Here is a 17873-nt window from a genome sequence, read left to right on the forward strand (position 1 = left end):
ATGAGAGAAATCACCCTGCAGCTGCAGTGGGGAACACTCAGGCTTTGATTGCAGTGGGAGAGGAAGAGAAGGTTGTTGGATGAGCTGTCATGTTGTAACTGCTCAGTGCTGTGTTTTGTTTTGAAGGGAAATTGTCTACATATTGCAGAGGTGTTCTCTAATTATGATCCTTGAATTACTTCAGTGTCAGCTGACCTCTTTGCCTGTGCTGTGCTTCCCTTTTTTGGACGTGGCACCACAGAATTCCTTGGCTTGCTGGCACTGTACTTCATTCTAACTCACCATCAGCACCAGGGGCTCTGTGGCTTTTGGGTTGGAGTTACCTTGTAGTCATCCCTCTTTCAGCATGAGCCAAAAAAGCTCAAGTTGAGCACAGTGAGTTCTGGAAGTGCCACTGAGATGCTCACTGCCCTCAGAATCTTGAGACGTTTTTAAAACAAACACCATTTCCCCACCCCCACCAAAGCCAGCCAACCAATCTCAGAATAAAGAGGAGAAATCTTTTGGTTCTGGTCACAGGGAGAGTGAGTTGAGGAGCAGCCTTGCCCATCAGGGCTGTGTAAAGAACCCAGGCCCCCTGCAAAACCATTTCTCCCTGCCTGTGGTACCAGCAACTTGCTAATTTGAGAGCAATATTGTTCCAGTTCTCAGGCTATCTGGGCTGATGTAATATTCTTGGCTACAGTCAGGTGGGTCATAATAAATTTTCTGGAACTACTTCCAGTTCTCTGTTTCTTTTCTTATAAACAACTTCTTGCACTTGGCAAATTCCGTTTGCTTCAGAATGCCAAAACTGTGGAAAAGTTTTCTACTGACTTCTAAAAGTAAGTCTTTTACTATTTTCTCTGAAAGCAGAAGAGATTAAGTTTAAGGGGTTTTACTTAATTTATGATTTTTTCAGCATTTCAGCAGTTTCTGTTATTTCTACAAGATGCGGTGGCACTGGCAGGGTGTGATTTTGTGGCAGTTTAAGCTGAACTAAATTGGGAATGCTGCAGTCTCACCCATCCTTTTTTGCCCCTAAACATCTCCCCACTGCCCTTTTATGCCTGCACTTGCCTTTATGTGTTTATTCAGTGCTTATGCTGAGGCAAGGAATTGATGTAACCAAAGCTGAGGGAGAATATTCCAACTTTGACAAAAGCAGAGGCCAGGAACACAAAGCTTGTGACAAAGAGGAGCAGGGCTGCTCTCACTTAGGATGTAGTTCATTGGAAATTTAAAACAATGTAGATAGTAATGAGAGCACCTTCAGCTCATTTTTAATGCCCTGGGTCTCTGAGATATTGCCTCTTATCAGTGTGGTGTGGAGACACGAGGGTGGAGTCCAGCCTGGAGCACATAATATCGATGATCTTGCATCAGTGAAGAGGTGACTCAGGCTCCAGCAGGTTCAGCAAGTGCCACTCACCTGTGGGATTTGAGCATCCCAGAACGAGCTGGGACAGCAGCCCAGGCACAGAACCCTTGTCTTTACAGAGCCAAGTGTCCAGGCTCGTGTTACAAACACAGGACAAACATCTCTCTTTTCTTTTTTTGGACAAGTCATACACGACTTCTACATCTGGAAAATGCCAATGGTGGAGGCTGCTGTAGCTGCAGGACTTGGATGTGTTTGCTGCTTTCAAACCCTGCAGCTTTGCCACCAGTCAGTGATGCAGTGCATTTTAACCACTATTTAATATAATACAGTACAGCTCCAGCTACTGCACATGGCCAGAACTGAGAGGTTTGGCCTCGACTCCCACTGAAGTTTTCTCTGTGCACACTAATTTTTTTTTCCTCTCATCTGTTTTTGGCAAAATTGCAGTTGCCAGATTTGATCCAAACATCTGCTTTTTTGCTGCTGGCTTTGTATAGTTTTGTATTTTGGAAACATCACCAGGTACCAGGGAGAAGGCTTGGGGTGAAAGTGGAATTGCAGCTTCCAGTACCTGGAGGGAGCTACAAGAAAGATGGAGAGAGACTTTGAACAAGAGCTTGAAGTGAGAGAACGGGGGAAATGGATTCAAACTGCCAGAGGGCAGGGTTAGATGGAATATTGGGAAGGAATTTTTCCCTCTGAGGGTGGGGAGACCCTGGCAGAGATAGCCCAGAGAAGCCGTGGCTGCCCCATCCCTGGAATTTTTCCAGGCTGGGTTGGACAAGGCTTGGAGCAGCCTGGGATAGTGGAAGGTGAACATGACAGGGGGCTGGAATGAGATGATTGCTTGAGGTGATCCCTTCCAACCCTGACCATTCTGTGAGATACTGAGAAAGCTTTTCCATCTGGTCCTTGCCTAGGTGCCATCTGTGACCTGCTGGTTTACTGGTAAGAATAGGATTACAGGCAGAAAGTCAAAATAGAAAAAATCTGTTACACTCAAGAGATAGTTTTGGTGGGCACTGGAGTGACATTTCCCAAGGGGAGGTGGAGGAGATGGATTGCTCACACCTGAGTGAGAGCAAAATGCAAGCAGAGGAGCAGTGCAGCTGGAAATCAGGATTCCTCCTGGCTTCACACAGCACAGATTTCCACATTAGTTCCTGTCAGCATGGAGACCCCTTGACATTATTGGGTCAAAGAAAGGTGCTAATCCATCACAGAAAATGGCTTAGCACTTGATTTATATTCATTTATCTTTGCTCTGCACAAATGCTTTGTTCCTTACCCTGCTTTGAATCAGGCCAGCCTAATATATTGGCATCTCAATCATCATTTGGCTCCCACTGAGATGAAGAAGCAATGGTTGGGCCTGCAGGGCCCTAACAGTAAATCAGTGATTTATTAGCAAGAACAGGGCAGGAAGGTGAAGATCATCTTGAAAATAGGTAGTGAGGAGACTGCAACATTTTTCTGTTTGCCTGATTATTCTGCACTGAAGAACTATAAAACAGCAAAAAACCCCAAATCAAACCCAAGTAACTTCAGTTTTCAAAGCATGGTGTTAAAAAGTTGAGTAATTTGGTTTTTTATCTTGTCATGGTGATCTTGAAATTAGGCCAGGAAGGGGCATTGGAAGCTGAATGACTTTGCCCACACAGCTACAGAGTGCATCAAGTTCCATCAGCACGGAGCCAAGGCATGTCCAGCTCTGCTCAGTCACCCTCTGTTTGTTGTGCCACTTCTCAGGGAATGGGATTGAGGGGAAGGGAGACAAATGATACTGGGGGTTAAAGGATGGAGAGGGTTACACGTTCCTCAAGAATTTTTAGGAAAAATAAAATATTTCCAAGGTAAAGGTGCAGAATTGGCTCTTACTTATAAGACTGTTTCCCAGTGCTCTCCCATGCTTCCATGATTTCTTCTATCAGGGAATGTTTAGAGTTTAGGGTTTTTTTCCCTGTTCCTTTTCCACCATCCTTCTTCCATGTATCTATTCCCAGCCTCTCTGACTCTTCTGTGTGCTCCTTTCCCCTTCCCTGTTATTATTGTATTACTTTTGGGGAAAAAGATTGTTCTAAAGTAGTTTGAACTCCAAAGAAGTTTCTGTTTCAGATCCAAGTGATGTTCCCCATCTCCAATTCCAGTCTGTTCCCACCCAGAAGTGGAGCTGCAGGGCAGCCCAGTTTTAGCCTTTACCAGCTTGTCCTTTTTTAACAGAACAGTCTCTTACTCGAGCTGTCACTTCAATAATTTGGTGAAAAGAACAGAAAAAAGCATTCTTAGACAGTTGAGCCTCCCCAAATCTGCCTCTGTCATGGTTCTGCCTTTTCTTTAATTCCATGACAAATTTATAAAGCCTTCTAAGACTTTTTTTCCCCCTTGGCAATAATCAAAGCTATTAATATTGCTGGGATACAGTGGTTGCAGACAAACAGCTGGATCCAAAAAGTGATTATTTCTGTGGGCTGGGGTTATTTGTGTGGGATGGACCTTGGCTTTTCAAGTCCTTCCATGCTGTGCATCTCTGCCTCGCAGCAGTGGAGATGCTCCACGTTGCCTTCAGAGACAAAATCACAATATAGAGCAACACAGAACACAGAGAAAATAGAAAATAGGGGTTTTATTTTTGTACCTTAATGACTACAAAAGTTTTATGAACAAAGATTGTTCATTAAAATGAAGACGTTTTCTCCAGCTGTGTAGTTTTTTGTCAATTAAAGGATCTTGCTCTAAAAAATTCTTTCATTTTGCTTCTGCTGTGAGGCAATTTTCCCTGTTCTTCCATCATTTTGCCTGAAATGATGAAAAATGGTTTCGTTTTGTTTTGTTTCTTCATTTCACCTCTACAAATAACAATGTTCCAAGTGTCAGGAAAATAATTGCATGCTATCAAATGGGGTAACTGGAAAGTCCTGTGCAGGAAAGCCTTGAGACAGCAGCACGCTGTCAAAATCAATTGGGCTGAATGCTTGAATCCATTATGGATCTGCTGCACGGCTGTGATTGAGATATCAAAGTGTCTTTTTAAAATAAAATACAAGATTGGGATTCGAATTTTCATCCCCTACACAGATGCTTGTTACAAACCCAGAACATGTGGTAGTGTTTCCAAATTCTTCAAAGAACCATGGCCGTCCTGAGAAATGCTGCTTTTTATGCTTATGCAAAAAATTTGCTGTTTTAAAATAAAAAATGCTGGTTTTCTTCAGAGTTATAAAACAATGCTGGGGATCCATTAATCAAGAGTGGTTTCCTGACCAAGTATTCAGATCTTAATGTAAATGTCTATAAATAATATAGTGGCAGCAGCGTTCTTTTGGAAACAAAATTCAAAGAGGTCCTGTTTGAGCAGCGAATACTTGCTCAGGGCAGTTATATTTAGGGCTCTAATGGAAGTGTACAAGTTATGTTTTTTATACAAACTATAAATGGCTACAACCAAGAGACTTAGACTTTGAAATGCACTTGGCACTTGTGCAGTGAGAGAGACAGGCCAGAGCCTTGTCGTACAGTTGGGTTGTTTTTTGTTGGTTTTTGGGTTTTTTTTTTATTTGCCTGCCAGCTTTACAAATATTGCCAAATTCTTGCAGTGTTGCCACCCCTAAAGGGCATTTCAAAAATAGATGTTGAGTCTGCTCTCAACTGGTGTGGAGCTTTGAAAAGGCTGAGCCCAAGTGTGATGACAGTGAAGAGGTGATGGGGGATAAATTCAGATGCAGAAGCAGAGAGTAAAATAGGTGCTGAAGCCGGAGCAAGACGTCGTGGAAGGAAGCCAGGCATGAGTGCAGATGGTATGGGATGGTCCCCGAGTACCACACACGATGCAGAAATGAGCTCAAGTGTTGCAAAGATCTGGGGTAAAACTGAGCACTTGGGTGAGTAAGTGGAATTCCTCAGCTTCACTTCTGAGTGTCTAAACAATTGGTCATTGTTGACAAGATCTCCAGGATGCTTTGATGTGAGGAAGCAGAAAGTTGCAAAATACTGTCATTAGTAAGAGACTAATCAGCTGTATTGAGGGGGAAGACTGCCAAATACTTCCAAGTGTTTGTTTGAGGAAATGAAAATTAAGAGAGGCACAGCCTCTATCCTGGGCTAGAATTGCTGCTGGTCTTTAGTGCAATCAAAATACTCTCCGAGAGCAAACCCTGCCTAATGGTGCTTGTCAAACACAAACATTGTTATCAGGATGGTGGAGCTTTGTGTTTGTCTTGTCCCAAAAGCTTGCAGTAATACTGGGCTGCGGGCAGAGCTGGGGTAAAAATGGCAAAGCTCGTGATTCATGAATTACTCATGCACGTAAGCGCTGCTGTGAGCAATTTACCGTGCTGAAATAATGTTGAAGATTAATCTGGAAGTATCAAATCTGTCTCTTTTCTCCTGAGCTGCTCACGGTGCACCCGCCCCAAGTTTTGTGTTGTCTGGCCCGTGACTCAAAACCTGAATCATTTTTGTCTGCAGGCAGGGTAGGAATGTGCTCATCCTGTGCTCATCCTGGTGAGCCTCCAAGCCTTGCCCTCCTGAGGTCAGGCTTCACAGTCTCAGCACTGCACTGTGTTTCTCTTAGATAAAATTTCAATTTTATGTTGAGTGACAGATGCATATTTCACCCTGACAAAACCCCAGCTGCTGTTGCTGACAGCTAAAGGAGACAATCCCTGAGCTGCCTAAAAAATTCCTTTAGGAGAGTAAGTTGGTTACCGCTGAGCTCCTATTTCCTTATGGCTTTTTAAAAATAAACTGAGAGTAATCAGCTCTTATGGCACTCTGATATTTTAGCTCATTAACTGATGTAATTGTAGTCTTGGTGTTTATTATTAAGTGACCATGGTTTCTGAAATCTGATTTTAATGGCTTGCAAAAGCCAGGAGAGGCTAAGGAGCGTAGATTTTATCAGGCCAAGGACTCACCTGTATAAAGAAGCTGCCATGCAGGGGTAATTTCTTCCAAAAAATTGCTCTGGAACATGTTAGAAGGGATTGCACTGGATTATTCTGGAGTGCTGCCCTGGTCAGATTCTCCATCTTGACATTCCCTAAGAAAAGGAACTGGGAGTGACAGAGGATATAAATTTACTATCCTCTTTGTTTGGCAGGCATACAGATCATGGGATGTATAAATAGAAGAATTGAAGGCAAGTAAAGAGAGGTCATTATGGGATGTACAAAGAGCTTACTCAGAGCACATCTGGGGAACTGGGCATGATTCAAAGGCCAGATTACAGGAAGGACAGTGAACAATAAGGAATGGATTAGAAGAGGGTATTGTGGAGGGTATGAGGGCTCGAGCTGGTGCCTGCAGTTGCTGCAGCCCCACTGCTTACACCAAATGAAGCTGGTTTTACTGTTAAATCACCTAAATTGGAGACTTCTAAAGAGTTCCAAGGGAATGGAGACAGAGCCCTCTTCTTCCTAAGCTTTCTGATCCCCACAGCAATGTCACTAAAGGACTCTTCTCACTGCTTTCCTGTCATACCTCTTTCCCTCTTTCAAAAACAAAGCTTATTTTTTTTAGCTTGCTTATATATATGTTGTTTCTTTATAGTTTCTTATGGTATTTCTGCTCTGTTTGTCAGAAAAACTGTCCAATATTGCATCCACATCCAAATATCTATAGGGCTAAGATAATTTTGTTTTCCTTAACCCTCTCATAGTTGAGTAAAGCTTCTCTTCTGTTGTCATAAGCTCCACTGAGGTGCAATTAAATATTGTCACAATATCTGTCCTTCCATCTCAGGAGTAGCTGCGTCTTGGGAACCTTTGTTGAAGGTAAAAAGGGCTTTGTAAATGAAAAAAGGACTGTTGGTAAGGGGCAAAAAATATACTGTTGACACATATGGGAAATGGGGACACTGCTAAATGTTGAGCAGCGTGAAGGAGTAAGTTGAGGATGAGAAATGAAGCAAGAGCACTGCTGGTGTCACACCACCCTTACCAGGAATGAAGCAATATCCTCATTTTCCAGATAAGCAGACTGAGACACTGAGATTCATCAAAGTGGTTGGGGTTTACACAAGTTGGGTATTCTAAGTCTTCAGCCTCTTGGACCACAGTCATTTTTTGGCACAGGATTGTGGTTTTGTATTTCTTTCACAGTGTTCATAATCTATTTATACCACTCCTCATAAAACTTTGTTTTCATTGATACTTCTTACCCAGTGCAGGATTTTCTCTTTAGTGTGCTGTACTGGATCCTGAACATATGAGTCCTGAAAACATGGATTTATTGATAATTGGTGGATTTCTTAATACTGATATTACAGTGTAGTGCAGATCTTTGCCTGCCCTTGGGCCCTGCATAGAAGAGCCAGTGCCTGGAAAATCACATGTACAGAATTCCAAAAGGATCAGCCGAGTTTTAGGGATGTACTTGTTGACATATGAGCACATATATTCCTCTTCAGAAGTAGTTGTAGCAAGTAATAATAGTAGGAAGCATTTACAGTTTATATTTACAGATTATATCCCCAAGGGCCTTTTATTAGGACATATAAAACAGGAAGCATAGTTCTACAAACCTAGGCTTAAAGCCACGGAGTTATTCCATTCATTTCCAATCTCTGAATCAGCATTGTGGGGGCAATGGCTGTGCTGGCCAGTTTCATACTGGGAATTTGAACTGGGAATTTTGAACAGGGAGCAGTGGTTGTGTGCTGGCCAGTTTCATACTGGGAATTTTGAACAGGGAGGTTTGGGCTTTGCAAAGTGCTGGTTTTGGTGCAGGAGTTTTGTGGTTGCTTCTCTTCCTTTTGTCCACGTTTCTCCATCTCAGAAATGGGAATGAGGACAGTCATTGTGCTGTGCTTTTTGGCAGCCATGACAATGCAAGCCCAGGATATGTTCCCCTGTGCTTCTGTTCAATTAAGTGCTTGGGGCCAGGCCAGGTTAGTGGTTGTCCAGAAGACCACAGGAATATGGAAGTGGGATTAATGACTCAGTAAATTCTGCTCGGTATTAAACCAAGGCCTCTCTCCTGCATTTATAGTCATTTGCAAGCCAGTATATCACAGCTGGATTCAAATGGAACACAGATACTTCCTACCTTAGTCCAATTCCACCATTTTCATAGCAAAGGGGAGGCAAAATGTGTGGGATGAAGACAGGCACAGGGAGTTTCCTAGGACTAGGGAGGCATTTGTAGTGATGGTCCATAGGCTCCTGCTCTTTCCCTGGCAGTGCTGCTGCTGTGAGCTCCGTGGCTTTCCCTGATTTTTAGACTTCCAGTTGTTGCAGTGACCTGCACCCTAGGAGAAAGGGGTGGTGAATTTTGAGAGTGCTTTATAATTCTCTCCTGGGGGTATTTTGGTACTTAAGCAAGCCTGTTGACACTGAGCTACAGGAAGACTGTGAGTGTGAAGACAATGCATCTCTGATGACATTCCTGAAATCCAGGAAAACTGTATTTTGTTAATTTGGAGAGGATATTGTCTCTTTGAGCATAAGGACCAGGACTGAGGGCTGTGTGACTCTGAGGTGTCCAGAAGTGTCCCCTTGAGGACATCAGCTCTTTGGTGGAGAGATCCAGCGTAGCTCTTGCAGAAAATTTAAAAATCTTCCCCACTTGAAGCTCCTCCCTTCTCTGCTTCTCCTCCTGTTTCCAATTACAGAAGTACTGTTTAATGTGGATGCAGATACAAGAAACTGTGTTTGATTTTTCTTACTGCTGACAAACTGGGAGAGATGCCTGCCTGCTTTCTAGCAGAAGCCACGCTCTTTTCCTACATGTGAGCAATTAGGTGCATTGTTCCCTGATCACAAGCTTCTCTCACTATCTATAGCATGGCTGCAGTTGATTATAGAGCCTGATGTGTTTAAGTTTTGAGGGAGCTCCATCAGGAACACTTTGGTTGCTGTTTTTCAGAGGGGTTTGTTTATGTTCTGTCAAAATGATCCCATCTCATTTCATAAAACAGAGAGGGGTTGAGCTTTCTTAGCCAGCGGTAGGTCAGCAAGGAGAAAGCAGAGCTCCAGGAATTGGCATTAATTCCTGCTGGTGCTCCACTCTCAGAACTGATTGGCAAGAGGGAACTGCAGGGCATTGTGTTGTGTGGGAGAAGGGGGAATGGGAAACAAGGAGAGCCTTGAATGCTCCTGGCCATGAAGAATTGCAGGACTTTGTGCAAGGTGACAGCCGTCCCCATGTCATGGCCACGTTCCAACGTGGGAACTGCACTTGCAGCTGAGGTTTTCCTCTCAGCTCCATTGGAATTGCTGGGATTTGGCAGCTCCAGCATGGTCAGGTCATCACCATCTGCCTTCAAAACCTTGGCCTTCCAGAATTTCAGCTCAGAGGGATCAGCCGTCGTTCCCACCCCCCAGAATGTTTCTTGTGGAATTTATCCCAAGCCAAACATTGCAAAAGCACACTGGTGTAGGGATTCCTGCTTGGTTTCCTAATGCATTTTTCACTCACAGCACTCCTGGTTTCACACATGGGGCTTTTAGCAGCAATTTATAACGTATAGAGATGATTTTGAATTTTCCAAGGGCTTTCTGGTTGGTTTGGCCAAATAGGTGCTTTTGTTCCTACTGTTCTGATTTGTTTTATGGAAGTGTTTAGGTATAAATAGCATATTGTATTGTCCCATACACTTTGCTAGGTTTATTTTTTTAAAAAGCAGTTTTTCTGTGTCAGTAGTTTATGGTGTATATCCCTGTCCTAATTATATTCCTGAATCTTTGCCTAATCTGTCATGAGCAGAGCCAGTGCATTTCTGAAATAAGGGAATCAGTACCCTGGGCAATTTCCATGAGGAATCCCAGACAGCAGAATTCAAGTGCTTTCCAGCCAAGACTCCTTGGCCCTTTGCCACTTGTGAGTGGCCCCATCTTAACCTGTAGACATCATATAAATGTTTGAAAGCCATCAAATGGCTGATGAGTTAAATCTCTAGGAAGTTGTCTGCCAACATCAAGGGTCCAGTCTGGAGAAAGCCCAGGGAAAACCATTACAACAAGGTAAAAATGATGGCAAGTCCCTTTGCATGACCATGGCTTGCAAATGGTGTGAGGTGTAAAGGGGCCATGAGTAGCTGCAAAGTCAAACATTCCAATCTCAGAGCAAAATTCAGGGAAACGTCTGCATTTGCCTGTATCTTGAGATCAACAGAGCAGAACTTGATGCCAGCCTCTGAATTATGAGGACAATCAGGGATGGACCTGGGATTCCTTACAGGAATTGTCCTGCTTGGGGAATCATAGAACCAGGCAGTGATTTGGCTTGGAAGGGACTTGTAAAGATAATTTAGTTCCAACCCCCCTGCCATGGGCAGGGACCTCTGCCCTAGCCCAGGTTGCACCAAATCCTGTCCAACCTGGCCTTGAACACTCCCAGGGATGGGGCAGCCACATTTCTCTGGGAAACTGTGCCAGCACCTTCCACCCTTGTAGTAAAAAATTCCTTCCCAATATCCCATCTAAACCCACTCCTCCAGTTTAAGGCCATTCCCCTCCATGCCCTTGTCCAAAGCCCCTCTCCAGCTCTCTTGGGAGCCCCTAGGTTCTCCCTGGACCCTTCTCTCCTCCAGGCTGAGCATTCCCAGCTCTCCCAGCCTGTCTCCAGAGCAGAGGTGTTCCAGCACGTGCTGGAAGCCACACAAGAGCTTTGCCCAGCCCTGCTCGTGGGAGCCATCACGGTCCAGCCAAAGCTCTCTGCAGAGCTGCTGCACCTCTTAAAGCACAAAGATGTCCAGGAGTGTGAACAGACTTTTCCCTGGATCTTGCTCAGACTGGAAACATTTTCAGTTGCTATTAAAAAGCATCAGATTACGGACAACAATTTCAAACTCTTTAGGCAAGCAGAATAATTTGAGTTTAAGGAACTGCTTAACTGGAACTCACCCAGTCGTGACTGCCTTTTAAGAGCATTGGCAGCAAGTGCTCGTGAACAGGTTTCATATTTAACTGAGGCAGAATAAATATGGCTTTATTTCCAGCTGCTGTTTCAAAGGCTATGGAAAGATCAGGAACGAATTGTTAGCCAGCCATGCTTTAACTGAGAATCATGCCATTCCAGAGGTGACTTCTGAGCTCCTGATGCTCCTGAGGTTTGAGCTAAGCCACACTTGAATTCACAGTCTCTCCTGAGCTCCATCAGGGCCTTGATCCTGTACTTAAAATCTTAATAGAAAAAAAACCTGCCCAAGTGGTTCATTCCTGCACAGTAATTATGTGCTTTTTCACATTGTTTTGTGGGAAAAACACACTTTGGAAAGTCAGGAAATAAAGGTAAATATCAAACAGAGTGTTTTAACGTGGATTTATTTATTTCAATTGCAGTTTTGCTTATCTTGCTAGTCATGATTAAAACCAGTGTTGCTACTAATACAGAAATGCAGGAACGTGAATGCCAGACAGAAACTGCCCCTTGGTTTATACCATTGTAACACCTTTTTACTGAAAATTCCATTATTTGGGAAGCAGGAGAGCAAGAACCATAGTATGGGATACAAATAATTAGCACAAGGCAGTTGCCTGTTATCAAAAAAAGGGTTTTTAAAATTGATATTAAAGATTAAGTGCTGTTCCTACTTACAACATCACTGGGCAAAGCTTGACTGCAGATGTCCTTGTGCCTGAATTTCTGATCTAATGCTTTTCCAACTCTTTGGAGTTACTGGAAGCGGATCAGGGAGGAAATCCTGATTGGGGTGCTGCAGGATAGAATAGTTGCCCCATTAAAATAGGTGCGTTTCTGTTTTGCTTCCCACTGTCTCAAAATCAGTGTTGGGACGTGTGTCCTCATTCCCAGGCTTGCTTGTACCTATGGAGACCTGCCAGACGTGGGGAGGGTTTGAGTCCTTATGTCATTCATCCCCCCCCTCTGATCCCAGGAAAAATCCCCAGTGGCATCACTGGCCTTTGGTGAATTCCTTTGGTGAAGTCTTGGTGAATTCCTTATTTCTCTCTGGTGTGTAAAGGAGCTGTGCCAAGGCAGGTGACATAAATCTTGTCCACAGCTATCTTGGATGAGTCATTTTTCCAAAGGTAAATAAATCCTCCCTGTTTCCTCGCGCCACGTGACAAACTGTGAATTGGAAAACTGAGAAAATGTTGTTGCCTTTTGCGAGCCAAAGCGTTCTGCAAATCTTTATTTTTAATTCCTTGTTAGAAAACAGAACCAACTGAAAGTGGCTGGCACAGGAAATGTGCCCCATTTCTTTCCCTCTCCGGGCTCAGCAGTGGAGCTGCCAGTTTCTGTTTTCGCCTCTGTAGAATTATGTGCCTCTATTTGAAAGTTTTGACAAATCAGGCTGTTTTCATTCTCCCTCTGCCATAAATTCAATCCATATGTCTCTAAAACATCCTTTCATAGCTTTGGCATGGAAAAGGAAGTGGCTTAGGCTCTGTATAGTGTATTTAAAGCAAAGCTCTCCTAGTTTGCATGCATGGCTTCTGGTAGCTCTTAAAGCCTCAACTTCCTAATTATTCAGGTTAAGAGGGCATTGGCAGAGCATTCTCCATTAACTAACAGTGATGTACAGTGAAGAAACACAACAGGATAAATCATTCCCTTATTCCCATCATGTCCAGGAAGTTTTTGATGCAGCCCTTGGCTTTGCCACAAAGCAGGATGCAAAGAGGATGTGAAAAGGGTAAGAGAGATCAATCCAGCATAAAATCTCAAAAGAAAACATCAAGACAAAGAAACAAAAGGTCTTGCACAATGAGCTGCGGGGTTTTGTTGGGCAACAATACACAGCACCTTTGTGACAGGAGGTCACTGCCACAGGAGTAAAGGATCTCCACATCCCAGCCCAGCCTGGGTCAGGAGGTGAGGGTGGAAGGAAACGTGGGTCTGAGCTGAACTGTATTGCTGTGGATCAAAGTTTAAAATCAGAAATACAGGATGCAGCAGGCTAAGAGCACAGGCACTCGTGGCTGCTCTGAGTGTTCTTGTCTGGAATCAGGGAAAATTTGGGCCAGGAGGTGCTGCTGGAGTTGTGGGATGGATCTGTAATTAAAAATGGGGCAGCAGTGAGGGCACAGGTGACTGCAGGTGGCTTTTTGGAGTCCACCTGTCCTGTGGATGCGGTGGCACCAGCTCTCCCCCCGGGTGCCAGTGGTCAGGGCAGGTCACTGTCCCAGCCCAGCGTGTGTCACACACCCTGCTCCCTGCCTCACTCCTCTCCTTCCCCCTTTTCCCTGTGCCACAGGGAGCAATCAGTTCTGTGCATTTGTCCTGATGGAGAGGAGATGTGTGTGGCAAACACGTGTGTGCACTGTAATTACCTCCCTAATCTCTCTGTCTCACCCAGGGGTCATTTACAGAGATGAAAATCAGGCAACCTCAGAGCTCCTGGGCCTGGCTTGGTGCATCCAGAGGTGTGCACAAGCAGAAACCACAGTCTGAGCACCTGAAACTGCATGGCAGCTTCAAAGGGCTGGCACAGCCCCTGGTTTTGTTTGCAGGGCTGCAGGGATGAGGTGGACTCCAGGCTATATTCCACATCTCTCCACATCAGGCCCTTCTATCTGGGGATCTGCATGCAGCTGTTCAGCAGCGAGCTGTGTGTGCGTGGCCCAGTTGTTGTGTAAACAAGAGTAGAGACTTAACCAAAGCTTTTCATGTAGTTTTATCTCGGCTGCAATTTGTTCCCGGCTCTTAAAGGCCGTAGGAACATGCAGCCTTACTCCCTGGAGCCTGTTTCAGCCACTCCAGCGGTGTTCGCAGCGCTGTCTGATTTCCTTTGAACTGTTCCAAAACTCCGGCAGAAAGGCGCGAGTTCTGAATCCCTCCTGGAGGGGATCTGCTTTTCCCCACGTGCAGGCTGCTTTGTAAGAGGTGTGCTGTGTGCTCTGCCCCAGGTGTGCTGTCCCTCCCTGCCTACTTCAGCCCCTACCACGACGGCTCGGTGTGCAGCGATGGACGGGCTGACGCCTACGCGCAGCTGGAGCTGCGGACCCTGGAGCAATCCCTGCTGGCCACCTGCGTCGGGAGCATCTCGGAGCTGAGTGAGTTGGGGATGTCATAAACCCACCCTGGGCTTCCTGCAGCAGAGCAGGAGAGCCCATCCCTGCTCCTGCAGGAGGAGTGCTGCTGCTGCCGGCAGCGTGAGCAGCGTTCCGTGTTGGGTGAGATTGAATTGTCTGCTGGTGCTGTTTATGAAAATCAGCTGGTTTAATTAACCTGCTTTATGTCTAATTCACCTGGAGAGGTATAAGAGGTGCCTTTTTTTTTTTTTTTTTTTTTTTTTTTTTTTTTTTTTTTGGTGGAGATGTTACTGCCAACTAAAGTTGCATGCTCTTTCCTAGATGCCTCTGGAGGCTCCCCTGTGCATTTGTGGAGCACAGCAAACCTCCCTCAGACAGCAAAGAGGGGTCTCTTTGTTGCTGTTTCTGCAGTGGAAATGTCTGGGATATTCTAGGAAAAGCTTTTTGGTTACTTAGAAAACAAAAAGCGAAGGAAAAAGAAAATCTGAGAGCACTCTGGTAACAAAAACTTGTTCATCCCCCTTTTTATTTTATTAAGCTGACCAAATGAAATATTCCATTCCTAGAGTACTCACAAAGCCCCTTTAAAGTAAACAAAAATGATTTGTGTTTTCCTGGTCTACTTTTCCCCTTGAACCGTTTCTGCTGGCATCACTTTCTTAGCCTGCACCATCTGAATGCTAATGAATGCCAGGGCCAGTAAGGAGTTCGTGTGTTTCACCATTTATTTTGCAACCTGCCTTAGTTTGAGGTTTTCAAATTCCTTCAACACACCTCTATTTATCCTGGAACACAAGAGAACATTTGTAGCAAGGGCCTGAGATTGAATACAGCTTCCTCTCTCCCATCCCTGCCTGGCCAACTTGGTCAGTACATCCAGTGAATGGCTCTCCTGATACAGTTGCCTTTTTAAAAAAAAAAAAAAAAACAACAAAAAAACGTTGCTGCCCATTGCCAGAAAAATAGAGTGAGTGTGCAAAGGAGAGGGAACGTTGCTCTGAGCTGAAAATTTGAATTCCAGATGCATTTCTGCTATAAACTGTGCAGACTTCTGTGTTAGCACCAGCGCTGGAGGATCCGTGATGCTCTCGTAAAACGTGCGGATCCTAGAGCTACTGAAGTGGAAAGGCAGAGTTGTTAGGAGGATTTTTTTATTATTCTGAAGTGGGTCCTTAAAGCTGAATGTGCTGTACAACAAAGGAGTGGCACGGCTTTAGACTGCAGGCTGAGATTTTTAATACCCCGTCGGTCTGAGCCACTAAAAATGTCATGTTTAGACATACAGTAGCTTTGTGGAGCTTTCTCTCCTGTGTAACAGTAGAACCCCAGGGGTTCAGGCTGGCAAATGTAGTGTATTGCTTTTAGAGATAAATGAACAAATGATAACTTCCCAGGAATTTCAGAGGGAGTTTTCAGAGTGTTGCTAATGCAAATGTGGCACCGCTAAACTCAGGGCGCTTTCCCAGGAGCCAGCTTTGTGATGGGGCGACTATTTCGGTTCCATCCTTTCCCAGTATTGTAACTTTTGGACACAATAGAGCAACGTTTCCTGTGAGAGTTTGAGGGGACTGTAAAGCATAAAGCAGCAGAGATTCTCCCAAGGAAAAAACAGATCCTAGCTAAGTATAGTAATACATTCAGCTCACTGGTTGGTAGTCACACTACTCAAAGATGAAGCTTTTAAAGGTTTTTGGAGTTTGTATGCACCACGACACAAGGAGATTAAACAGAGCTGTGCCTAAAGCAAGCTCATTGCAAAAAGACCAGCCTTGAGGTTGTTGATCTGGGAACTTTTTAAAAATCTGCAGTTCTAAAATTCTGAGTGCAGCTGTCTGGTTCAGGTCACCTTCATCCAGGCCTCCTCAGGTCCACTGTGCTCTGACACAGAGGCAGCTTGGCTTGAGTTCAGAAACCAAGGGGAATGAGAAGCCCAGAGACCTCCTGGATTGAGGGACAAATCTCTGGCACAGCTTGAGACAGCCAGCATGATAGAGATTGGCTTTTTAATAAGAGAATCAGGTCTTGCTGTTCTGGAGAAACCTGCAGCTACAGCGAGAATGGGAGCAGCAGAGTCCTCAAAGAAGGGGTTTCTGTCTTGAACATAATGTCACTAATTTCTCTCAAGTGCCTGGGCAGGAGGGTAGGACAGCATGACCCAGTTGGAAGAAAGGGGAGCAACCTCCTAAGAAAAATGAGAGTGAAGAATTGGTGCTACTGACTTTGCCTTGTGAAACTGTCGCTCCCAGGTTGGGCAGAGGATGTTTTATAAAGTCATCAGTAATTTTTGTAGGCTGGCAAAAAAAATCTGGTATTTGTGGGTGGAAAGAGGAGCAAACCAGCAGTAAACCAGCAGACTCACTGTAAAGAATGTGTGGTAACTGAGGGATGTTTCACTTTGTGTTTTCTGATAACTTGGTGTTTGAAAGAAGGTGGCAGCCTGAGAGACAGGACACCCTCTGCCTTTGCGGAGGAGGTTCTGTGCACACAGCAAACATTCCTCTGAGCTGTGAGAGCTTTAATTTGTTCCAAAAGCATGATTAAAAGCACTGTGGGTGACTAATAAAGAGATGATTTTGTATTTCCTCTGTGTGTGTGCGCAGGTGATTTGGTCTCACGAGCCATGCACCACATGCAGTGCCTGAACACCATCCGGCCTGGCATGAGCCCTGTGCGGCAAACCCGGCAGCAGCAGCCCATCTCCTGGTCCCCTGATGCCCTCCACACCCTCTACTACTTCCTACGCTGTCCCCAGATGGAGTCCATGGAGAATCCCAACCTGGACCCCCCGAGGATGACGCTGAGCAATGAGCGGTGAGCCGGGAGTGGGGCTCCTTCTGCAGGGCTTTTTTCCAGGGCAGGAAACTTCTGAATGGGGTTCCTTTAGGAAACAGATTCAAGTAGTTTCTTTTTTAACTTTTTTTTCTTGGAGAGAAGTGGAAAAAACCTGTTTATTTAACAAGCAAAGCACTTCCCAGCACAAAAATGAACAATACTAAGCAGCAAAACTTCTCGCTGCTCCGAAGAGATGACAAATTCAGAAGAGTTCCTTTTGTGAGTTGCAGCCTGGCTTATTCAGTCTGGTATCAGTCATTCTGGCACTGGGAAATGCTGTGGCCACAGGTGTGAGCTCCTGGGGCTCCTCTGGGTCCCCAGTCCAGAGCAGGTTCAAACAATTCCAAGAAAAAGGAAAAAAAACTACAGTCCAGGGAGCTTCTCTGTTTCAGCTAGCCAGAAGCTAATTAAGAACAAAGGAGAGCTCTCTCCTGCTGTCCACTGCAGACAGCACAGTCTGTGTGAAGGATGCAGGGGAGCAAGTGCATTCTCTGATAACAAACTCTGCACTTCTCTCCCTTTTTGCTCCTGGAACCAGCTTTAAAGCTGCAGAACTCAATATTCAACACCAACAGAACAGACGACTGGGGATACAAGCATCATGAAGTCACCCCGAGACAGGCAGTTTTGTGGGATGCTACCTAGGAGGCATCAGTTATTCCTGCAGCCAGGCCAGATTAGGTTGTCAGCCCTGCCAAGTTGGAGAAGCCTTGGAATTGGAGCTGGAAAGTGAGCTGGTTTTT

The 17873-nt window shown here is 44.8% G+C and overlaps 1 protein-coding gene across 1 annotated transcript in view; it reads left to right on the top strand.

The window, feature by feature from the left end:
• ABTB2 (ankyrin repeat and BTB domain containing 2) overlaps positions 1-17873 on the top strand; it is a 111579-nt gene that overhangs the window by 57430 nt on the left and 36276 nt on the right. Inside the window, exons 2-3 of the mRNA XM_014878868.2 lie at positions 14173-14319; positions 16899-17109. Of these exons, the coding sequence (XP_014734354.2) occupies positions 14173-14319; positions 16899-17109 (358 nt within the window). The remainder of the gene's footprint in view (positions 1-14172; positions 14320-16898; positions 17110-17873) is intronic.

Source organism: Sturnus vulgaris, chromosome 18, assembly GCF_052056855.1.
Source record: "Sturnus vulgaris isolate bStuVul1 chromosome 18, bStuVul1.hap1, whole genome shotgun sequence".
NCBI lineage: Eukaryota > Metazoa > Chordata > Aves > Passeriformes > Sturnidae > Sturnus > Sturnus vulgaris.